The sequence below is a fragment of the Lampris incognitus genome, chromosome 16 (assembly GCF_029633865.1).
Source record: "Lampris incognitus isolate fLamInc1 chromosome 16, fLamInc1.hap2, whole genome shotgun sequence".
In the NCBI taxonomy this organism is placed as follows: Eukaryota; Metazoa; Chordata; class Actinopteri; order Lampriformes; family Lampridae; genus Lampris; species Lampris incognitus.
In genome coordinates, this window is record NC_079226.1 from 26,609,372 (window position 1) to 26,623,522 (window position 14,151).

At 42.5% G+C, this 14,151-nt stretch overlaps 1 protein-coding gene across 1 annotated transcript; it reads left to right on the plus strand.

The window, feature by feature from the left end:
* Window positions 1-57: 57 nt before the first annotated feature.
* LOC130126219 (ribosome quality control complex subunit NEMF-like) lies at window positions 58-13,754 on the plus strand. The gene is made up of 32 exons (XM_056295627.1): window positions 58-196; window positions 323-391; window positions 2,664-2,766; window positions 2,902-3,027; window positions 3,159-3,307; window positions 3,976-4,043; window positions 4,210-4,299; window positions 4,425-4,498; window positions 4,600-4,670; window positions 4,789-4,864; window positions 5,080-5,220; window positions 5,447-5,655; window positions 5,803-5,979; window positions 6,084-6,147; window positions 6,246-6,334; window positions 6,481-6,584; window positions 6,677-6,739; window positions 6,878-6,990; window positions 7,190-7,247; window positions 7,374-7,432; window positions 7,534-7,654; window positions 9,046-9,376; window positions 9,940-9,985; window positions 10,140-10,189; window positions 10,465-10,609; window positions 11,125-11,202; window positions 11,458-11,652; window positions 11,846-11,881; window positions 12,498-12,604; window positions 12,706-12,749; window positions 13,292-13,371; window positions 13,543-13,754. Exons 1-32 carry the CDS (start codon window positions 138-140, stop codon window positions 13,618-13,620), a joined length of 3,273 nt encoding a protein of 1,090 aa, XP_056151602.1. The 5' UTR covers window positions 58-137; the 3' UTR covers window positions 13,621-13,754.
* Window positions 13,755-14,151: the final 397 nt, after the last annotated feature.

Below are 14,151 nucleotides of genomic sequence, written 5' to 3' on the forward strand. Positions count from 1 at the left end.
TTCCGTAGTGTTTTCTACGCATGTGCATAAGTGATAGCGTTGCTTTTCGGTGCTGCTGTTGCTTACCACATTTTACGTGATGACTTTCTCTCAACTGTTAGATTCATTTTTCCGACTATAGCTCAACTGAAGTCACGATGAAAACGAGATTCAATACGGTGGATATTAGGGCGGTTATTGCCGAGATCAATGCCAAGTAGGTGCTACGTTATTACCTTGTATTGAAAGCCCATTTGATACGTTTGCTAGCCTCACGCCAGCTAGTTATCCACAACTGTGCAGATGTTTGCCATGCATTTATTTACCTTCAATTTTTTTACAGCTACATTGGCATGAGAGTAAACAACGTCTACGATATCGACAATAAGACTTATCTCATCCGCTTACAAAAGTAAGTAGTTTCAAGTCGTACTTTGACGTTACATGGCTTTTCATAAGAGCTAATGACAAACGGCAGCTATCAACTGATTTTGCAATTCCCTAAAACTGTTTCTGTGTTTATTGTCCAATGTGATACTGTCTTAATGTTGTCTATGTCACCAACACTCATTCATTATTCGAACCTGTGTATGTCTCAATGTCTACCTCAAAATGTAATCGCGAGCATTTATGCATGTGTGCAGACTCTGCTTTTACTTGTTTTCAACGTCTCCGTCACAACTCCGGTCAAGTGAGCCGTCATTTGCGAAAACCCGGTCGAGCCAGCCGCAGCATGGCTTTTGAGGCGTGTCTATTCGCGTTGTTACGGTACTGGTGCTCGGAGGGGCCAAAAAGTCAGCTCAAATACATTATATCAGTCCTTATATTTCAACTGTCATACATTTTCTTAAGACCTTTGCTGAATTTCAACGCAAACCTATTCGGGACGACCCTGCCTGGAATAATTTTGCTGTACAGATTTTGAGAAAATTAAAGGGAAAGTCAGCTCCCAATTACATTACGACATACAAAATGGTTTCATATCTGTTGGGTTTTTTGTTTTGCCCCCCCCCCTTTTTTTCCCTTCTCCCCAACTGTATCCGGCCAATTATCCCACTCTTCCGAGACGTCCCGGTCGCTGCTTCATCCCCTCTGCCGAGCCGGGTAGGGCTGCACGCTGCAGACTACCACATGCCTTTTCCGATACATGTCAGCCGCTGCTTTTCACCTGACAGGAGTTTCGCCAGGGGGACGTAGCGCGTGGGAGGAGCACGCTATTCCCCCCGAACAAGCGCCCTGACCGACCAGAGGAGGCGCTAGTGTAGCGACCAGGACACATACGGCTTCCCACCCGCAGACACGGTGTCTGTAGGGACGCTCGGCAGCCGGAGGTAAAACGAGGATTCGAAACGGGGATCCCCGTGTTGGTAGGCCTCGGAAGAGACCACTACGCGACACGGACGCCAATTGTTTCGTATTTCAACTATGAGAAAAAAAATAAAATAAATAAAAATCCATAAGACGTTTGATGAAAACAGGACTGCATTTGGAGTTCTGTTCAAGCGAACCCTGACTATAACCATGTGAAATTGTGTTATTTTACTGTATGGATTTTGAGAAAATTAAAGGAAATTCAGCTCAAATTACATTATCCATCCATCCATTAGCCAAACTGCTTATCCTGCTCAGGGTCGCAGGGATGCTGGAGCCTATCCCAGCAGTCATTGGGCGGCAGGCGGGGAGACACCCTGGACAGGCCGCCAGTTTGAAGTCATATTTTTCTTCCTTTGGTAGTTTTGCTTAAATTTTCAATGGAATCTTGTTCAGTATGGCGCAGACTATAACTGAAATTTGGAGTTATTTTACTGCGCATTTTTAATTAACAGGAAAATCAGGAATCGGGAACATTTATTTGTCATTTCATTCCATGCACCTGCGCACATGAAGTGAAACAAAATGTCGTTTCCCCCAGCCCACAGCAGTTCAACACAAAGACAAAAACACATATACAAACTACAGAAACACATATATCCAAAATACAAAAAAACTACAACAACTACAAAACACATATCCAACATATCAAAAAAATATTTTTTTTTTTCCGCTGTCCAAGAGAGGGAACATCAGGATGACTGTTGGAACTGCTAGTCTGCATGGGCTGGCAGTTAGCTTAGGCTGCACTGCTTCTGCATTCTGTCAGACCGTCCTCGGTGTTTCCTCCTCGTGTGCAGCTCCAGGCAGGGCCGTGGTCCCTGGGCCCACCGGAGGCAGCAGACCAAGCTCTCCCAGCCAGACACCTTCAACAGCTCAGATCAGCTCATTCATAAGTTTTAATGTTTCAGCTGTCTTATAAAAATATCCCTAAAGGGACAGTTCACCCAAAAATCAAAAATGCATGTTTTTCCTCTTACCTGTAGTGCTATTTATCCATCTAGATTGTTTTGGTGTGTATTGCCGAGTTTTGGAGATATCGGCCATAGAGATGTCTGCCTTCTCTCAAATACAATGGAACTGGATGGCACTCAGCTTGTGCTGCTCAAACCACGAAAAACTCACATTTGAAAAACTCTACAGCAATGTCTCTTTCCAGAAATCATGATCCAGTTACTCAAGATAATCCACAGACCTTGTGAGCAGTTTCATGTAGGTGTAGTTCGGTTTAAGAAAATAGTTCTACGGCTCACTTGACCACTGTCCCTCACAAATCATATCTTATCTAAATAAGTCTATTGCACCACTTTCAGGCCTGACACCAAAGCTGTTCTTCTGGTTGAGTCTGGGATTCGTATTCACTCCACGGACTTTGAATGGCCCAAGAATTTAATGCCTTCGGGCTTTGCCATGAAAGTAAGCACGTGTTGTGTTTTTATGTTACTGTTGCTAAAATAGCTGCTGTCCAGATGATTGCTGATGTGTTTTATTTAGTCTCTAAACTGAAGTTTTACACAGAATATCTCTGTGTGGTTTATAATTACTAAATAGTGTCGAAAACATCTGAAGACCAGGCGGTTGGCACACGTGAAGCAGCTTGGGGTTGACAGGATTGTTGACTTCCAGTTTGGCACAGATGAGGCTGCCTACCATCTGATAGTTGAGCTTTATGACAGGGTAAGAATACATTGGTGTGTGCTAAATATTCCACATTTTATTTAATGTCTCATATTCTGTGCTGATGACATATTGGCCCAGATTAGAAACATGGCCTCAATGCAAATGGGTGCATCTCTGTCCATCTTCAGGGAAACATCATTCTTGCTGATCATGAGTACACCATTCTCAATCTACTGCGGTTTCGCACGGTCGATGCAGAGGATGTTAAGATTGCTGTGAGAGAGCGGTATCCTGTGGAGAATGCACGACCCCCTGAACCTCTCATCAGTCTGGAGAGGTAGACACAGCTATTGCACAAAGTTCCTTTATTTCTGACCCTCTTTATTGATGTTCCAACTCTAAGTCACTCAGATTCTCCAGCCAAATATTGTTTTGCTTTTTGCCGCTGCTGGCCCGGGGCTGTTGAATAGACTGCCTCTCTGTTCAACTTGTCCCTGCTGTTGACCCTTTCAAATCCCACCTAAAAACCCACCTTTTTCTCCCTTGTATTTGAGTCTTCCTGGGGTGCTTTTTGTTTGTTAGTCATGTGTAGGTTTGCCCTCAATACTGTGCTCTGTTTATCCACTGTTATTGATTTTGTACAGCACATTGGTTAACATTGGTGATTTTGAATATGCTTTATCAATAATAATAATCTTTATCTGCGTTAATGGTCTTTGTGAACAACCAAATTTACATCTTTCACATTTCAACATTAATATACAATACTTTATATCCTTGTTTTATAGCAATTAACATTTGATTGGAATTGGCATCATGTGCCTCTGGGAATGCTCATAGTTGAGTTTCCTTTTACTGATTCCACAGGTTGCTGTTGGTTTGAAAAGCTTAATTTCTGAAGCACTAGATAATGTGGAACCATGCCCAATCAATCTTGGGGCAGTGGTACTCAAAAAAGAGTGACAAGAGATGTCTTTGTTCTTTGTGTCTTTTTTGGCAATGTAGACTCACTGAAGTGCTCTCCAAACCATCAAATGGACAGCAAGTAAAAAGAGTCCTTAACCCCCATCTTCGTAAGTAGCAAGGCAAGCAGTTATGAGAGGGTCAAACCTGCGACTCACACATTTTCTAAATCCGTTTTGATTGATCCCCCAGGACTATCTTTAAAAAAAACAAATGTATATAATCCTTGATCAGTCCATCCTGATCATGTCTTGTGTCATCTTTTCATCTCTCAAGCATATGGCGCCACCTTGATAGAACACTGTTTGATGGAAGTCGGACTTTCGGGCTCTATCAAAGTTGACAGCCAAGAAGATGCTGCCCAAAGTACAGTAACTCTGATAGAATAGTTGTTGTTAAGGTTGGACATATACAGGTGATAGACCTGATGGACTAGAGGACTGTTTGAATTATTAACAATCAAGGTATTTGATGCTGGGTTTTTTTCATAGCGGCACCAAAAATCCTGGAAGCCCTACAGATGGCAGAAATGTATATGGAGAAAACTGAAAGCTTCATTGGAAAAGTATGAAACCAAAATAACTAATCTTTGCATTGAGGTAAAGTGTTCAACTGCTTTGTAATAGATTTGGTGCATTTAAAAGAATTTCTTATGTTTTGTTTAAGGGATACATCATTCAAAAGAGTGAGAAGAAGCCGAGCTTAACTCCAGATAAACCTAATGAGGAACTGCTCACGTAAGCCTATTTGGTCTAACGTGCTAGTTGTTGCATGGGGATATAATGTTTACACACCTAAAATATACATTTCATATAGCTATGTAAATTGAGTTCGTACTTTGTTGTCTACCCACAGGTATGAAGAGTTCCATCCATTCCTCTTTGCCCAGTATGCAAAGAGTCCCTATGTTGAGTTTGATTCATTTGATAAGGTGAGTTTAAGAATATCATGGACTATGTGGTTATACTACTAATTGATAATGTTTCTTTTGCCCTTCATAATGAAAAGGTCTGCTGAGGGTTCACATTACAGTGAAATATCATAATATCCCTATGGCATATTGGCTATTTTACCTCGCAGAAAATTGGATACATTTTTAACTACCCTCTAAAAGATATGACAGATAAGAGTGATTCTCACACTCAGGCGGTGGATGAGTTTTATTCTAAGATGGAAAGCCAGAGGATTGACATGAAAGCCTTGCAGCAGGAGAAACAGGCCCTGAAGAAACTGGACAATGTTAAGAGGGATCATGAACAGAGGCTTGATGCTCTGCACCAAGCACAGGTCAGCAATGGCAGCAGCTTTTAGCTGCTTTTGCCACACATGGACGCCACAAAACTGACCCAATGCAACCCATGTATTCATCCCTTGCTAGTTAAGACATTATTTAGGTATTTATGAGAATTATTTGAACCCTGCCAATGTTAGTCAAATGATATAGCTTGGTCTGCCAGTCTAGAACGTGAAACACCATTGAAAACAAAGTTGTCCCCCATTTTATACATTGTAGGAGATTGACAGAGTAAAAGGTGAACTGGTAGAGATGAACCTGCCAGTGGTGGAGAGGGCATTACAGGTAGTCCGCAGTGCTCTAGCCAACCAGGTGGACTGGACTGAGATTGGGTTGATTGTCAAGGAAGCACAGGCTGCAGGAGACCAAGTGGCTTGTGCTATCAAGGAGCTGAAGCTGCAGACCAACCATATAACTATGCTGCTGAAGTAGGGATATCACTGCTGTTTTTGCACATTTACACTATTTGATGTTACACTTTTGCTAACAACTAACTTAAGCTGGTTCATGTTTGTTGCCCTCCAGTCCCTCAGATTGCTAGCATGATAGACCGTTTGTTTCTTTTTACCTTCCAGAAACCCCTACATTTCAGAAGATGACCAAGAAGAGGAAGAGCAGGAGGAGGTGGTTGAGGAGAAGGTGCAGAAAGGGAAAAAGAACAAAGACAAAGGACAGAAAAGCAAGCTGCAGAAGAACAAGCCCATGTTGGTGGATGTGGATCTCAGCCTGTCAGCCTATGCCAATGCCAAGAAGTAGGTTTGAATGGAAACAGACGATCTGAAGAATAGCACTAATTAAAGTAATGCTGTAAGTCTGAACACTTCTTTAGCTGACTGAAACTCCCTTGTCTTTTCAGGTATTATGATCACAAACGGACTGCTGCAAAGAAGGAACAGAAAACAGTTGAGGCAGCACAGAAAGTGAGAAGGAACTATTGATACACATTCATTACTTAACCTGTAGTGCCTTTGGTTTACATTTGTCTTTAATTGGTCTTCCTGTCTCCATTACACTTGAGGCTTTCAAATCTGCAGAGAAAAAGACAAAGCAAACAATAAAACAGGTTCAGACCGTAACCACCATTCAGAAGGCCAGAAAAGTCTACTGGTGAGTATGTATTTCATTGTATGCACATCCATTTTAAGTCGCGATTGTAATTACATTAAGATTTCACACATAAAATGGGATTTAGAATTTTAATATACACTCTGTCATACCACTCATTTGCTTAGCACTCTCCTCTTTTTTGCCAGGTTTGAGAAGTTCTTGTGGTTCATAAGCTCAGAAAATTATCTCGTCATTGCAGGAAGGGACCAGCAACAGAACGAGATGATTGTCAAAAGGTACCTCAGGGCCGGTAAGAAATAAACTTGTCCGTATGCACATATTTACCTGTACTCCGTACAAAAGGAAGTTTGTTTATCCTTTTATGTGTGAATTTCCTATCAGGGGATATTTATATTCATGCTGATCTCCATGGAGCAACTAGCTGTGTCATCAAAAACCCCTCAGGTGAACATACTTTCATATTTTTCTGCCTCTCTCACTTGCTAATTATCACAGAAATACATAGAAAATACTGTTCATTCAAGCTTTTGATCTTTTATATGCATTATTCTATGCCATCTCTACTGTTCTTTCTTCCCCTAGGTGACCCTATCCCTCCCCGTACCCTGACAGAAGCTGGGACTATGGCTGTGTGCTACAGTGCTGCCTGGGATGCCAAGATAATCACCAGTGCATGGTGGGTCCACCATCATCAGGTGAGTTGTAGCTGTCATGCCACTATATTAACATTGAACAGCTGGTTCTGAAGGGTGGTTGTGGTCAAAAAACCCCAAATTAATTAGCAGCAAAACTGATAAGGTCTTTTTTTAATTTTCATGAATGGTAATCCTTCAACCAAAAAGAGTGTGATCTGCTTACAGATTCTGAACATGCTCTATTTCTCTCTTGGGGCAGGTGTCCAAGACTGCTCCTACTGGAGAGTATCTGACCACTGGAAGCTTCACGATCAGAGGTATGGAACACTATCACTCAAAGTGTGACACCATGCTCAAACAGGAAAAGTGGGAGCGATAGCTGAACTATAATGACACGCGATACATGTGAAACCAAACCAAACATTTGGTTTCTTTCTCATCAGGAAAGAAAAACTTTCTACCACCTTCCTACTTGATGATGGGCTTTAGCTTCCTCTTCAAGGTAAACCCCATCATCAGAATGAACTGCAAGTCCATCACTGAAACCACTAGTACAAACAACTTTACAGCTGTGCATGCTTTGTTTTTTTGCCTCCAATGCAGGTCGATGAGCAGAGTGTGTTCCGTCATCGAGGAGAGAGGAAAGTCAAGACTATCGAAGAGGACATGGAAGAGGTCACCTCTAGCACAGCTGAGCTGCTAGAGGAGGGGGAGGAGCTGATAGGTGGGTTACTAGTGTCTTACTCACAATGACCTGCCATTATTATTTAGCACTCATGTTATTCACTATACAGCTACTTAATTCACCCACACATTTACCTAGCAACTTTGTTTCAAGCGAGTTAAGATTTTGATACTCTAGTTTTACAAAACTAAATTCCCAATATTTCCTATATAGAAATGAATGGTTTAAGGGGGGGACCGGTACATGTATTCGTACCAAAGATTTTTGGTATGGGTCTTTCAATTCTTTCTAAATTTATTTCTGATTTTTCCCTTTTTCTCCCTATTTAGTGGCCAATCGATCCCTATTTTAGTTCAAACTCCCACCTTCGTACTGTATGCGTTCGCCAACTGCATCTCTCCACCACCGCGGACCCGTTGGGTATTTCAATTCAGCATGCATGTTTACCGAATGAATGCAGCGTTGTTTTAACCACTAAACATGCAGAACTTTTTTTTTTCTTTTTGGATTCCCCCCCCCTTTTTCCTCCCCAATGGTATCCGGCCAATTACCCCACTCTTCTGGGCCATCCTGGTTGCTGCTCCACCCCCTTTGCTGAGTCAGGGAGGGCTGCACATTACCATATGCTTCCTCCGATATATGTGGAGTCGCCAGCCGCTTCTTTTTACCTGACAGTGAAGCGTTTTGCCACAGGGACATAGCGCGTGGGAGGGTCACGCTATTCCCCCCAGTTCCCCCTCCTCCCTGAACAGGCGACCCCACCGACCAGAGGAGGTGCTAGTGCAGCGACCAGGACACATACCCACATCCGGCTTCCCACCTGCAAATACGGCCAATTGTGTATGTAGGGACGCCCGACCAAGCTGGAGGTAACACAGGGATCTGAACTGGGATACCTGTGTTGGTAGGCAACGGAATAGACCACTACGCTACCCGGACATCCTATTTTGATTTACTTTTAAGTAAAATTTACTTTTTTATTTGTCGGATGCAGCCGGTTGCAGCAGTATTGAGACTTTTTTTTTTATATCTAAGAAAGACAGAGCCATACCCTAGTTTGTTCTGTAAACCAGTTTAATAAAATAAAAAAAAGCCATTTTATGTTTTTTCTTTCCCCCACTGTACCAAACTGTGACTTCAAAACCAACGTACTTACTGAACTGTGTTTGTGTGTACCATTAGACCCCTAGAATGGTGAAGGTTAAACGGAGGTATCTGGTTGAGAAATGAAAAACCTGTTTGAAAAAAGAAGGCCTATCTAATTCCACCCATTCCAACAGAAGCAGGTTAACTTTGAGCTGCTTTCAGCTTGTCCACATTTCCTCCAGGAGGTGCACCTCTTCAGTTTTGTATGTAGTCACTGTAATTAGCTGTCCCCCTGAAAAGGAATTTACAAAGCACACCATCAACTGTTCCCACTGCTTTGGTAGGTGATGACAGCAGTAATGAAGGAGAAGATGAAGAGATAGGAGGAGGGGACTTTGAAAAGAACGCAGAGGGAGAGGATGACATGGGCAAGGAAGAAAATGGAAACGAGACTGCAGATGAGGATGAAGGAGCAAGCAAAGAACTGGCCGCTACTCCTGAGGAGTCCACAGTAGACATGGAGAAGATAGCATCAGAGCAGATAGCCATGAAAGAGGAAGGAGAGGACTACAGGGAGGAAGAGGGAGATGCAGAAATGGAGGTGAAGAGTGATGGGGAAAGTGAGATCAGTTTCCCAGATACCACCATCTCTCTCTCTCATTTACAGTCCAGCAGGTAATATTTTCAATTCTGCCCATAATTTGCCTTTTACCTGTTGAACACACTGCTGCCTTATACCAACGTACAATCCTGAAGAGCGTCAATATGGTTGAGCCAGAACTTTAGCTATTAATATTGTAGTATCTGCTAAGGTTTTCTACAAGCTTGGTCTGCCATACCTGTTTTTTAGCCACAACAGCTTTGCCGCCTCTTAACTTGCCACTGCCTCCCTTATTCTTCAGCATTAACTGCTATGACACAGACATAAAACAATATGCGCTGAATCGTTTTTCCTAAGAAAGTGATACTCCAGAGCAGCCATTAAAATATGCAGCTGCGAAAGTGTTCATGATTTGGATATTTCTGGATGAGCTATTGTCTTACATATGTCAGATATAGAAAGTATAAAAAAATGACATTTGTATGTAAATCTTCAGGATGGTAGCTGTGAACCCTGGGAAGGTGCCTCCTGACTATAGATTTTTTTTTTATTGCATGTGGATTTTTATGAATTCACCAGTTTTAGCATGAAATATGACAATATACAGTGCCTGTCTGAGTCAAACTTCTTTTTCCAGGGGTATTCAAAATGCAGTGTTCAAAAAGGAAGTAACCAGTAACCAGGTAATAAGTGTACTGTTTTAGGCCCACATGCATTACCATTGTTATACGTACTGTAAAGCTGCAATAGTTGCACAAGAAGGAAAATTAACAAATAGACCACACTAGAAACGGATAATGCTTAATAATGTTATTTTGAACTGAATTTTCTCCTCAGGGTGATGCAGACACACAGGGGAGAAAACACATGACAGCCAAACAGAGAAGGTGAGCTAATGGAACAGAAATACAACACCCCAGCGGGGCTTACAGTGCTCCATGCTCCAATTCCAACATGACTCCTCTAATACCATCTACTAAGAAGATGCTCTAGAAATTGGTTTGTTCAAGTAAAGTGATGGAAATCCTTTCTTATCAAGAGATTAAAGGTGATTTTGCATCATGTGATCATAGCAAACCTTCTCGTGTCAGATGTACCCAAGTTTACAGAAAGGCCATTGTCCCATTTGATTCTCAAGTGCCTTTTTCCCTTTTAATTCAAGAGAGAAGAAGAAGCAGAAACAGGAAGGTGCTACACCTCAGACTGAAGAAGAGAAGACAGAGGGCTCACATATTGGTCCTGCAACCAATCAAGGAGCCAAGAGTGGCAAGGAAGCTTCCCAGCAACAACTGAAGCGAGGTCAAAAGGTGAGAGAACTTTTTTTGGATTTTCTCCCCAATTGTACCTGGCCAATTACCCCACTTCACTGTTCCACCCCCTCTGCCGATTGGGGAGGGCTGCAGACTACCACATGCTTCCTCCGATACATGTGGAGTCGCCAGCCACTTCTTTTCACCTGACAGTGAGGAGTTTCGCCAGGGGGATGTAGCATGTGGGAGGATCACGCTATTCCCCCCAGTTCCCCCTCCCCCTGAACAGGCACCCCAGCTGATCAGAGGAGGCGCTAGTGCAGCGACCAGGACACATACCCACATCCGGTTTCCCACTCACAGACATGGCCAATTGTGTCTATAGGAACACCCGGAAAGAGAGAACTTTTAACACATTTATATACTAAAAGGTTTTCAGGTACAAATGTAGTGGTTTGGGCTAAAGCCAACCCAAAAACCTACTCATTGGTTAAAAAAATTTGATGCCAGACATAGCAGTTGACACTGATTTTATTGAAATAGTTGTGTATTTCTCCTCTTTTTGTTTCCAGAACAAGCTGAAGAAGATCAAGGAAAAGTACAAGGACCAGGATGAAGAAGACCGGGAGCTGATGATGAAGCTGCTAGGGGTGAGTGGGATTAAAATGCCTACAGTCACTGTGGCTCACATTTTTTGACTGAGTTACTTTTTAACATAAGTACAAAGGACTGATAATTACATTTGTATGATCTGGACACAGGAGGTCATCTGAGGAAGCATTTGATGCTACTGTGTCCTTGCTATGAAATGGCTAGTTAGAATCTCAGACTTCAAATGTCCCAATTCAGCAACAAACGGTCTGTGCCAACAGAGTAAACCATTTAAAACTACTTCTCTTCACCAGTCGGCTGGTTCTAATGAGGACAAGGACAAGGGGAAGAAAGGGAAGAAGGGGAAAGGGAAAGATGAACCTGTCAGGAAAGCGCCTCAGAAACCCCGTAGTGTGGAGACTGCAGTGAAGAAACCAGAGAGGACAGGAGAGGGAGCGGAAGTTGGACAGCCTGGAGCAGAGACGGGTACCACTGAACAAGAGGACAAGGTAGGAGACAACACACTCTCCCTACTGAATACTAAACAGACCCTTTACCCAGTATTGCTACCTATATGAAATGTCAGCCTATGCAACTGAAAAATATCCTAAAATGGTCTGATGAGATGAACACCAGTTCCTAAATAACTGAACCCATCATCAGAAACAAGTTCTCTTGTTACTTTAATGTCTTCTTGTTTAGGAAGATGATGTGGACCAAGACAACCCTGGAGCAGAGGTGGGTGTCCATATGTCATTACATGTATATATACACAAAATCCTGTTGTATGTACAGAGCTTGAAGTAGAGACACAAGTCATAATATACTCCTTTTGTGAATAATCTATCAGAGTGCTCAATTCAAGGAATACTCAGGGAAGGGTGAATGCACATTCAGGTTGAATCAGTTATTTGGTCCTACAAGTAGTTAGCACTGGGCGGCACGGTGGCAAAGTGGTTAGCGCGGTCACCTCACAGCAAGAAGGTCCTGGGTTCGAACCCTGGGGTTGTCCACCCTTGGTGGTCATCCCAGATCATCCTCTGTGTGGAGTTTGCATGTTCTCTCCATGTCTGCGTGGGTTTCCTCCGGTTTCCCCCCACAGCCCCAAAGACATGTAGGTCAGATGAATTGGCCACACTAAATTGTCCCTAGGTGTGAATGTGTTGGCCCTGTGATGGACTGGTGGCCTGTCCAGGGTGTCTCCCCACCTGCTGCCCAATGACTGCTGGGATAGGCTCCAGCATTCCCGCAACCCCAATTGGGATAAGCGGCTTGGATAATGGATGGATGGAAGTAGTTAGCACTGATTCTTTTGTGTATATGTGATGGTTTGTTCTATTCTCTGCCTCCCCAGGAAGCAGAAAATCTACTGCTTTCTCTGACAGGCCAGCCTCACCCTGAAGATGTTCTATTGTTTGCTGTGCCAGTCTGTGCTCCCTACACAGCCCTTTCCAACTACAAGTACGTGCAGTACATTTACCCTTTATTAACCGCCAGCCAAGCTTGTTTGTGAGCAAGAGAATAGGTTAGAGCCAATATGTTTCTTTTTTTTTTGCCCACAGGCATAAGGTGAAATTAACACCAGGGACTCAAAAGAAAGGAAAAGGTATGATTCCTGAATCCATTTTATCAGGTTTCAAAACTGTGGAGCCCAATCGAGCCAAATGTTTGGTCAATTTGATAAACAGATGTGTAAATGAAAAGCTGAAAGTTGAAATTGAAGCTACAATTGTTTATTTTAAACCCTGAAAAAAATAACATTACCAATTGCATGAAAAGTATAATTCAAATATAATATTTTGAAGTTTTATTCATTTCTGAATTTTCTTTGAACAATTTTTCACTTTTGACTTATTTTGTTGAACAAAAAAGTTTGTTTTAAGAAAATTCAGAGATGAATAAAACTTTTGAATATTGAATTAGAATACTTTAATGCTGTTATTTTTTCAGAGTTCGAGATTCATATTGAAAGTTTGCATTTCAACTTTTAGCTTTTTGATTACAATGTTATTTTTCAACTTCACTAAGTATTTGGCTCAATAGAAAACCCTTCATTTTTTATTTTGTGCTCAAGATCACATTTAGAATCCAGAGAACGAACATATTCTAAATAAAAATGTCATTTATTTTTGTATGTGTCCGTACCAGCTGCCCGCACTGCAGTTTTCAGTTTTATGAAAGCCAAAGAGGCCTCAGTCAGAGAAAAAGACCTGTTTCGGAGTGTCAAGGTAAAGAAACTGTCTGCCCAGACATTAAACTGAACAATGAAACTTGATGCAAGAGCACTCTTTTAAACAATATGTGGCCTCTTTAATTATACACTCACAATGATGGTATTACTTTAGTGTCTTTTGGCTAGTCATACCGGACTAAGCTATGGCTCCTCTTGTGTGTTACAGGATACTGACCTATCTAGAAACATGCCAGGCAAAGTTAAAGTCTCTGCTCCAAACCTGCTGGCAGCCAAGAAGAAATAAGAAAACTCAAGAAAGAAGTGTGGGACATTAATCATTGAGTTTGAAGCAATCTGGGGGTGGGAGGTTGATTTTTATTGTAGCAGCCTTTATTTAATAAGGAATATGTTGCAACACAACAACAAAGTAAATTTGTAACCAACTAATTTTGTAAGTGCTTTCTTTCTACCGCACCCTCCCCCCTTTTTTCTCCCCAATTGTATTTGGCAAATTACCCCACTCTTCCGAGCTGTCCCGGCCGCTGATCCAGGGAGGGCTGCAGACAACCACTTGCCTCCTCTGATACATGTGAAGTCGTCAGCTGCTTCTTTTCACCTGACAGTGAGGAGTTTCGCCAGGGGGATGTAGTGTGTCGGAGGATCACGCCATTTCCCCTCCCCCCTGAACAGGCACCCCGACCGACCAGAGGAGGCGCTAGCGCAGCGACCAGGACACATACCCACAGCCGGCCTCCCACCCGCAGACACGGCCAATTGTGTCTGTAGACACCTGACCAAGCCGGAAGTAACACGGGGATTCGAATCCCCGTGTTGG